We start from the raw sequence: 10,614 nt of genomic DNA on the forward strand, positions 1-10,614 counted from the left end.
TATGGCCTCAAAATAGGACTCAAAATTAACAAAATTGAAATTGAAGATTTGAGAGCCTTACCCAGATCAAAACAATGCCAAAAGATTTAGTTGTTGGATTGAAGGAAGGATACCATCGTTTCAGCATAAGTGGATGTTGTTCCCAGCTCCATTGATAATCACATAACACTGTGTTTCTATCTTGTACATTGTTAAAATCCACTATGAAAAATTCATGTGCATAAGAATAGATTGTATCTGTGATCCATTTATGTAACTTAAACAAGCTTGACCAAAGCCCTCTAAATCATCTTATCAACCCCATTTAATTTGCTTTAAAACATATTTTTTATAATAAGAACCCAAAAATTCGCAAATTTATTTTTTCTTTTAAACATTAATAAACAAAAATTGAATTTTAAAAATAAATAAAACTTTTTTTAAAAAAATTGCACTTTTCTTATTATCGTTAACCCACATCCAATCCAAAGAAATCCAAACCCACGTAAATGGGGATTGCAAACTAATAAAGAAAATTCCGCACTTCAATAATGTGCATGGTGCATAACATAAAAAAGTGAAAGCACCCAATTGAGGCATCAAGATTTTGACAAGTGTTAAAAAACCACTACATAATCCTCCTTTTCAATGCCACACCACAACCGAACAAAAGAGTGCAATAAAGTGTGAAGACCCCACAAAATCACAAGGAAAAGAACAAAACAAAACATATCTTCTTCAACAAACACTAAAACCTTTTATTCTCATATCCTTGTCAACCAACACATGATAAGAAACACAATAAAAGTGAGAATAAAATCCATAGAGCACAAACATTTTTATAGTCTTATAAGACAAATAGAAGAGATCATCTTGAGCATATAAGAATAATTCATTCACCATGTCATCTCAGGCAAAATGAAGCTTAAATTTAATAGGTTGCCTTAGATTTATGACATTTGATGAGTTGGCCACAAATAAAGGTGATTTTATGGCATCAGTGTCATTGAGCATTATAAGGAGAAAGGTCATTTTATGAGGATGTTGTCATTCAGCATTATAAGGATTGAAAGGTTAAATAAAAATAATAATATTAATTTCAAAATGATGAAGAAATCCATGTCACCTTGAATATGAAATAGGCTTTTCACGATAGTAGAGTTCTTTTCATGGATTTTTTTAAAATAAAATTTTGGGCCATTGTGTTATTTTTTTAATTTTTTGGGGTAATTTAATATATTTGATTAGATTTATGAATAGGTAGTTGAGGATTTCATTTTTGACATACAAATCTAATATAAATATTAGTAATGGTTGAATTCGATGAGATTATTGGTGCAATAGAAACTTTAAGTATATGAGTACAATAGTTGAGCGAAGACCCAACATATAATATATCAATGGTGGAGAACTCGTATTCTTGAAAGAGAGGTCACAAATTCAAATCATGTCAATGATGGAGAACTCATATTCTTGAAAGAGGTCACAAATTCAAACCCTGTAGTGGGTATAATATGTATGTCTTGTTTGTAGCATAGTTAGAGTAAGGTCCCATCAGGGGGCTTCAACTTCTATTTTCAAGGAAGCATAGGTCTCATGAAGAAAAAAAAATGCTACAAGATTATTCGGAATCTTCTCTCTAAAAAGTAGGAGCCCCTACATTTCAGATCTGCATATTTAAGAGGTGCAAATAGGGTGGGGCGAATTTAATTTGCCACTTGTTGAACATCAAAAAGTTTAGACCCTCCAAAACAATTTTTTAATGAAGTTTATTTTATTTCTTTTGTACCTTGTATCTCCATAAGACCACCAATCAAAACTTAAACTTTTAAGCGATTTTGCATACTAAATTCGTGAGACCACCAGATTTTAAATTTCTTAAAAAATCTCAACAAAACTTGTTGAATATTTTTAGGAAGCCCCTCCATGAAACCTTACCCTTAGAAGCCTCCTCTAAAATAAGAGATAATCTCATATTGGTATAAACCATTTATAAACCCAAAACATATCCCGAAATATAATAGAATAGGGGAGAGGGACCAATAGTTGAACGGGGTCCAATAGTCGTTATAACAATTGTGCACATAATATCTAATCTTACTTGAACACATAAGAACCTGTAAATGTTATATAAAAAGTACAAATATATATTCATTAACAAGCAAAATAAATAGTTTTTTGTTTGAAATAAAATGTCATAACTATCCACTATAAGTGTGCCATTTAAAAAATAAGATGCTCATTTAATAAAATAAGATATTAGCTTCAGCAAGTATTGTTGTCATAGTGAAAAAATAGTATTCCATGTGTACAACTATTGGGGTAGCAATGTATATTCATTGGAGTATTTCATATTAATAATTTGTCCTATCACAAATATAAAAGTTGAGCACAAAAACTACCTTGTCTTTTTCGACGAAATGAGAAGGATTTTCAACAAGTTTTAGTGTTCAACTATTGGTCCATTTGTGTTGGATATAAGTTGTATTTTATATAATAATGTGTTTTTTCTATAACAACAAATTTATTTTTTTTGTTCAACTATTAATTCATTTATGTTGGATTTACAAGTTAGATATAATAATTATTTATAGTTAGTAATATATATTTGGTCCATTTATGTTGCATATAAGTTATACTCTAAATAAAAATATGATATTTTACTAATAAGAAATTATATATATTTTTTTAATTACTAGACATTTTTAGATTAAGTTTTGGTCGAATATTTAAAAACGGAGGTCATCGATATTCCATGTAACGACTACATGTTGACAAAATTAACCTTAACCCTCCCCTATAAAAAGTCCATTTCCAATACCCCAAATTTAACCATCACATCTATGAACGGGAAATTATAACACTACCTATCTTTTTTAGTTGTGGTCGTTAAGTTTGCATAGTTCTAGGAAGGACAGCAGCCACTTAAGCTGCAAGAGACACCTTTGTTCAAAATGAAGATCGATATTGACAGAGATAATTGATTTTAAATTTCAAAACCTTCAAATAAATTTAAAAAAAGTAACGAGAATCTTTGTTTTTTACATAGAATAAGGTTCGATTCGTGCGCATCAATTTTTCAATGCACTTTGTCACCTTCAAACTTGAATTTTCCAAAGCAAAAGCATTGCGAATAGCTTTTGAACAACAATAATTTCGATGCCCACTATCACAACCTCCATTATCAAACTTTAGCACTTATTTTTTCCTATAAATTTGTTGCTCATTCTCTGAAATTTTTTCAGAACCATCGTATAAATGTGTGATGATCTTTATAGCTCAGATAAAATTCTCAGCTAGTAAATGGCTTCTTTGGTTTTTCAGAGTACTCTGAATCATGGGCTCTTCCGCTCTCAGATAGAATCCCGGGAAGCCCATAAATCATGGTTTTGTCAAAGTTCTAGGGATTTTAAATTGAAAAAGCCCAATAATAGAAAATACGCTGGTGGAGTGAGAGTATTTTCTTGCCTTGTCACTGACTCTAGAGAAAATACTTCTTCTTTGAAGAATCTGGTGGATAATACAGGGTTGGGGATTGGTGGAGGGAGCAGGGAAGTTATAGAAGCTGAAGGGAAGTATTTTGTGAGGAATTATGCTAGGTTCCCTGTTGTATTTGTGAGGGGACAAGGATGCAAATTGTATGATGTGGAGGGAAGAGAGTATTTGGATTTGACTGCTGGCATTGCAGTGAATGCCCTTGGCCATGCGGACCCTGCTTGGGTGAAAGCAGTTACAGAACAAGCAGCTACACTCACTCATGTCGCTAATCCTTTCCATACAGTGCCACAGGTAACAGAGTTTGAGTTTCCTGAATTTTTATTCATTTATTATGTTTGTTTAGCAATCATGCATCATCACTGAACCTCGGCCAATTGCCTCTTTGTGTAGAACACATGCATTTTGGCCTTTTTAAATGGCAAGGAGGTTGGCCCTGTGGTTCTTACTACTCGGTCAAACTAGCCTGGCTTGTTGATATTATGTTTTAAGCTGACCTTGGTTCTCTTTTTTGCCTATCAGACAATTGGATAACTGGATTGTAATAAGGTTTTGAAATTGGTGACCGTTGGATTACTGGGTTGTAATAAGTTTAATGAATGGAAGAATTTTAGTATTCACATTGCTGAATAATTGGACTGTATGGAGCTTTTTTAGTAGCTTTTCAATAGATAAGATGTAATATTCTGCCCCGTCATCAATAATAAAGGGGAATTCATCATCGAATTTAGAACACCCTTTGGCTTGGTAGGCTTATCCATGCGGTTTATATTCTTTCAAAATTCATTGTGCTCACTAGATATAAACTAAACGAGATATGTAACATTAAGCTTAGAACACCTTTTAGCTTAGCGGTCATCTCTAGAGGGTTTTCATTTGTGAAAACTTCCCATGGAGATTATATTATGTCAAAACTTGCATCAGTTATCTTGCCATAAATATGAGGAAATGCACCATTGAAGTTTGATCAACTTAGAACACTGTTTGGCTTAGAAGCCATGTTCAAGTGGTTTCTTTTGTGTCTAAGTTCATCATGTTTGATGAGTTTCTATTTGATCAAAGGTCTCGTGAGGCTTACACACAGCTTTATCTGGGCATTAACATGATTGCGTTAACATGAACAAGAATCACACCCAGCCTTATCTTGGCATGAAGTTATTAACAAGAGGGCATTAGAATGAGTTTATGCTTGACATGGCTTGAACTTGGGTCATCATTGTGGCAGTCACTCTGTCTCACCACTGGACCATGAATCACTAGTTTTTGTATTATACTAAATTTCCCAAGACTATTCTTAATCTTTTCTAGAGCGCTTTTTCCTCGTACCAAACTTAGCTAAAAGTGTACAAACGAATCTGTAATACAACCACTGATCTCCAGACTAGTAAATACTGATGAAAAACTCCAAGAGAGAATTATATGCCAACCATTATTACTTAAAATAACAGCCCTTTCAACTTTCAATAGTGATGGTCAACAAAATAAGAAAGGAATCCTAAGAAAAGATAAATTACTATGGCTTCCACTGTAATGATCAATGCCCTATCATGTCGGGTAAACCTACTTGACTGTAATGATCAATGCCCTATCATGTCGGGTAAACCTACTTGCCAAGTACCTTGAGGTGATGTAATTGGGATTTTAGCATTCACAGGGTTAACATGATTCCTCCTTCGCTTATGTGCAATCATTAAATTGCCATTATCTTGCCTCCAATGATTCTACATATCCCCTGCAAGATAATGTCTCTGCAGCAAAGCCTAAATTTGAGCCATCCCTATGAGTGTTGTTTCTCTGTTTTAACCTTTAATCCTCGAGCTTGACTAAATCGAATCAAATAGAGCTTCAAGTGAGAAGAGTGGAATCACGATCTAGCTGGAATAATCTCCATTAAACACTGACATATAGATATGGCAAATTCAGAACTAATGCTACAGGTATTTTACCATTTGCATCATATATTTATTAAAAGAGATTCTAATTGCATTGGCAAAAGATTCCCACTTCACTCTAAATTTGGACAATTTATAAATTTAATGGATGCTGCACTAAATGAATATGTTCAGCATCTTATATCGTTGGTCTAGAATTTAGTCATAAACTTTCAAAATAGGCTCGGATTTTTTCGGCAGTGGGAGTTGTCACGTTGGTTCAAATTTATGTCAACCGTAGTTGCCAAGCATGTTTTCATGCATGGGGCACACTAGTAGTAGGTGTACGGCTCACTCTATAGGATACCCTCTTTGCAAACTTGGGGAGGTGAATTTTTTTAAGTTGTGCACCCTTGTTGGAATGCAACACCATTCAGCTTGTCATCCTGTTTATGGCAGGAAATATTCAATTCAGTATCAACTGAAAGTTAGAAGCCTGTTTTTATTTAGACTTCTCAAACTCCTGGTATTTCTATCCAAATTCTTTCATGGGAATCATTTTTTGGAATTGTCAAACTTCATGCACTGTTATATACATTTTCAATGACTTAATGTAGTCCTATTATATATTATCAGATCCAACAGTTCGTGAAATCTTTAACGGAGGCATGAACATTGCAATGCTTTTAAAGTTTCAGATTGAAAAAATAACGTGAATCTATCTTTAAATGCTAATGTGTAAATTTGCATGTCTTCTTGCTATTTTAGGGAATGTTATTATATTACCATTAGACTGATTGATCGTTTGTAAACCTGATGAAGCTTGCAAAGTGCCTTGTGATATCATCATTGAAGACATGGTTTTCTTTGCAAACTCTTATACTGAAACCAGTAAGGAGCAATCAGTCAAGCTAATTTCCCTAGCTCTCTCCTGCTTCATTGCAGAGAACTTCTCTTAATTATGACTTGTTAGTAATAACAATAGTCAGAGCATTCACCAAATGGTATCGGTATTACCATTGCATGCTATGCAATCTTGTTTGATGCTTTTGAAGTCTTAACTTGAGAGAATGGCAAATAAAATACATATCTTTTTTACCATGAGTTAGCTTTTCTCTATGCCTACTCTCTTTTTTGAAGCATCTTCCCTCTGAAGTGATTTATTTTTTGAATTGCAGGTGAAGCTGGCAAAGCGTCTTATAGAATCATCATTTGCTGACAGGATTTTCTTTGCAAACTCTGGTACTGAAGCCAATGAAGCAGCAATCAAATTTGCAAGGATATACCAAAAGACCGCGAGACCAACCAAAGGAAAACATGCTACAGAATTTCTTTCTTTCACAAATAGCTTCCATGGAAGAACAATGGGAACCCTTGCTTTAACCAGCAAAGAGAAGTACAGGACTCCCTTTGAACCAGTCATGCCTGGGGTGACATTTGTGGAATTTGGAAATGTGGAAGCAACAAAAGCAATAATTCAGCTTGGCAAAACAGCAGCCATTTTTGTTGAACCTGTTCAGGGAGAAGGAGGAATATACAGTGCTACAAATGAATTTCTGAAAGAATTACGTTCTCTTTGCAATGATGCAGGTGCCTTGCTTGTTTTTGACGAGGTAAGTGCTAAGTCATTTTTTCCTCATTAAATGTAAATCTTATCCTTTTCTGTAAAGTATTCAGATGATAGGGAGAGCTGATAGGTTCAGCGTAGTTAAAGGCCAGTGTGATGAATAGATTAAAATGTCCAGATGTCCCTCATCTATCATGGGGCATGCTCAGGTGTTCCTTAACCATCCTGACAATTCCCACGAATCCCTTACAGTGTACAATAATAATTAGCATCTGAACCCATAAAAAACAGAATTTTATTAAGTAAAGCATGGGGACCCCTAAGTTCCTCTGACCTAATATGAACCTAAAACAACTTAAATAATTGTTCAACATGGAGAAGTGAAAGTAGCTTTATCTAGTATCTGGGAACATACTGGGGCGATGGAAGTGAACTGGAATTGATGATTTTCCTTTTTTTTTAGATGTTCCCCTTTGGCTTGATTGCCTGCTATGCCAGAAATTTGGAGGGTTTCTCTAGCTGTCCCTAAAATTCATTCCACATCCCATAAACTTGTGCTCTTTGCCTTGGAATTCTTTTTTGTTTTTGTTTTTTAAATATTGAAGAACCTTGGAATTTTTGTCACCATATGGATCTTGGGACAATGAGTTCACTTAAATTTTGAAATTTCCATAGCTAGATATTATAGATATTTGATTTCTTGTAGTATGAAGAAATGATGCAGCTATCCAGAAAATAAAAAATTTAAAATGAATGAACTCTCTTACCTATGGTACTGCAAATTTGGACAGGTATGGAAACTTCGGGGAATAGGAGAACAAATTTTGAGGATAGCTAAAGAATGAACACTTAGTGGGAAGGGTAGGTAGGCACTTCCGATTTCAGAGAATGACAGCAGTTTGGAAATAGTAAACCCCTTAAATATGCATGGAAAACTAGACAAAACTATAAAGTTGTAGTCACTGTAGAATAAGGGCATTGTTCCTTATCCAAATCTTACCTTTTCATGTAAGTCCCTGCTGGCCTTGGTTCCTCTCTTCCTTTTTCTGTCTTTGAAAAATCTTCCTAAAATGAACATATATAAGGGCTTTTACAATGCTCAAATGTCACTCAACTAACTTAGGAAATGGACAGCTTTAGATAAATCATAAACGTCTACATGACTAGAATGCTCAAATGTCACTCAACGCAGGGAATGCTCCTCTGGATCCCAGTAGATATCTGGGAGACGAGCTAGGGAATGCCACAGTATCATGCAAATATCCTAAAAATCAGAATGTTCAAGTGTTACTCAAGTGACCCAGGGAATGCTAGTCCAGATCCCAAGAGATACCTGGGAATCAACTCTCTAAATTGCTAGAATCTAGATGTGTTGTATGTTGCAGCAAATATTAACAATAATCAGAAATGATAGTAAACATTCATGTAAGGAAGCTTAAAAAAAGATATTAGAACTGTTAAGAAGTATTGTTAAATTTGATTGTTCTGTACATGGCATACACTCAAAGCAGATATATGGCTGTCTATCTTCTAAATACGTCTTGCTTGTGCTTACCTATCTATGTATATAATAATATATGGATAATCATACAATGCTGCAGAAGTCAGAGAATCATTTTGAAAGATGAAGCAATTGCTCTTCCATGATCGGCTCTTCACCTTCATTCAGTTGTGGTTAAGTCTTGACAAACTATAATGTGTTATATGTTGCCTGCCCCCAAACCTTTCGTCCCCATCCCCACACCTGTTTCCAGTACACTAGAACAGCAGGGTATATCCCCTAGCCATCCCAATCACCATGATTTTTGGAGATGTGTCCCCGAAAACAGACTCTGAGCATTCGGTATGTTGCAAATTATTTTCTACTTTTTAACTTCAAAAATTTGAATAAATCAAAACAAAGGGAAAAAAGATCATCCTATGTTACAATGAAATTTTAATTTTAATTTCCACTCTACTTGAATCAATGAACATTGAACATTGAATTGCAGAGTTTGATGCATAACAGGGTGTCTGAACTTGGATCTTGATGTCATGTACAACTATACTTGTATAATCTCCCCATTTATATAATGTTTACACTGCCATCTACAAAAATGACCTCCTGGACTGCTTCTCCAGAATGCATCCCCCCATCTCCATAACAGAAATGCCATGTAAGATGGGTTATATAAGGATGAAGTAAAACTTTTAGGGTTCCCCATTTCTTTTTCTAATTAAAATCAACTTTTGTGTTGGGTCAGACAATGTGTGTTGTAGGGTATGAGGACTTTATATGTTCGGTGAAACTTGACACGGGTCATGCATTTTTTTCTTTTTTGACATAAGATTTACTTTAGGGGGGCAGGGTCAACATGCTAAGAGGCGGCATATCCAATACATATATAGTGAAATAGAGCTTTGTGAATGGATATCTTTTTGCATGGTACCCTCATGAAAGAAATGTCTATGGCTTCTACCCTGTTCTTTGTTATCATTGATGCATCCTGCAACCATTTTGAGTCATTTAAAAATAATCCATATCATAGTTTTGCAGCTTGCTAGTTTAACCAACATACTAGTTTCAATAGTGCTATCCATTGTTATGCCAGCCATTGTTATCATGTAATGTATGAAGCTTTTTCCCTAACAGAAGGCAAAGTTTCTAATTGATCGTTTTTCAGATTCAATGTGGGCTGGGCCGAACAGGACAGCTTTGGGCACATCAAGCATATGATGTGCAGCCAGACATAATGACTTTGGCAAAGCCATTGGCAGGAGGTTTGCCCATTGGTGCTGTTCTTGTAACAGAAGAGGTGGCTGCAGCTATAGGTCCTGGTGATCATGGAAGTACTTTTGCTGGTGGGCCTCTTGTTTGCCATGCTGCTCTTGCAGTGTTGGATAGAATTCAAGAAACTGGGTTCCTGGAAAGCGTAGCTAGGAAAGGGCAGTATTTAAAAGACTTGCTAACCAAAAAGCTGGCGAACAATGTTCATGTGAAAGAAATCCGTGGTTCAGGCCTGCTTGTAGGTATTGAGCTTGATGTCTCTGCTTCACCTCTAGCTGATGCCGCTCTACGTGCTGGTCTCCTGATTCTAACCGCTGGTAAAGGAAATATTGTTAGGCTTGTTCCGCCTCTTATTATTTCAGAAGAAGAGTTGGAAAAGGCAGTGGACATTCTATCGAAAATTATTAAGGTTCTTGATGAAATTACACCATGAAAGTGAATTGTAAGCAAGTTCCCAAAGGACATGCAGAGTTCCCAAAGTTGTGGAATTAATATCTTGTTATTTGATGCTCATATATATCAATGCAATAAAGTATATTAGTTCTGCTAGATCATTGATCACATGTGAAAAAGGTCCTGATTTATTTTAAAATAAGTGGAGAAAAAATGCACAGATGGGCAAGAAAGCCCCAGCCCATGAAATGACTACAATTGAAACAAAACTCTTTGCAGTCCTCTAAAAAGGAGAAGATTAGTGCAATGGCAAAACACAATGAATCAACTTTAAAAGAAATGAGAGAAAGTTTTAATTATCTGTTACTTTATTACTGTTTTAAGGCTTTTTCTACAGATTGGAGATTGAATAACGGTCATAATTTTGTCTAGTTTTGACATCTCACTTACACCTTTTACAGTGATGAGGCTCTCTGGAGTCCCCATTTGATCTAGCATCATCCGAACCCCTAGGAAAGACCATAAAATAGTGGCAAAATTAT

General features: G+C 35.1%; 1 protein-coding gene across 1 annotated transcript; it reads left to right on the forward strand.

Moving 5' to 3' along the window:
• Positions 1-3,149: 3,149 nt before the first annotated feature.
• LOC131056807 (acetylornithine aminotransferase, mitochondrial) lies at positions 3,150-10,228 on the forward strand. The gene is made up of 3 exons (XM_057991079.2): positions 3,150-3,768; positions 6,524-6,958; positions 9,576-10,228. The coding sequence occupies exons 1-3, from the start codon at positions 3,283-3,285 to the stop codon at positions 10,110-10,112; spliced, it is 1,458 nt and encodes a 485-aa protein (XP_057847062.2). The 5' UTR covers positions 3,150-3,282; the 3' UTR covers positions 10,113-10,228.
• Positions 10,229-10,614: the final 386 nt, after the last annotated feature.

This window comes from Cryptomeria japonica, chromosome 4 (genome assembly GCF_030272615.1).
Source record: "Cryptomeria japonica chromosome 4, Sugi_1.0, whole genome shotgun sequence".
Classification (NCBI taxonomy): domain Eukaryota; kingdom Viridiplantae; phylum Streptophyta; class Pinopsida; order Cupressales; family Cupressaceae; genus Cryptomeria; species Cryptomeria japonica.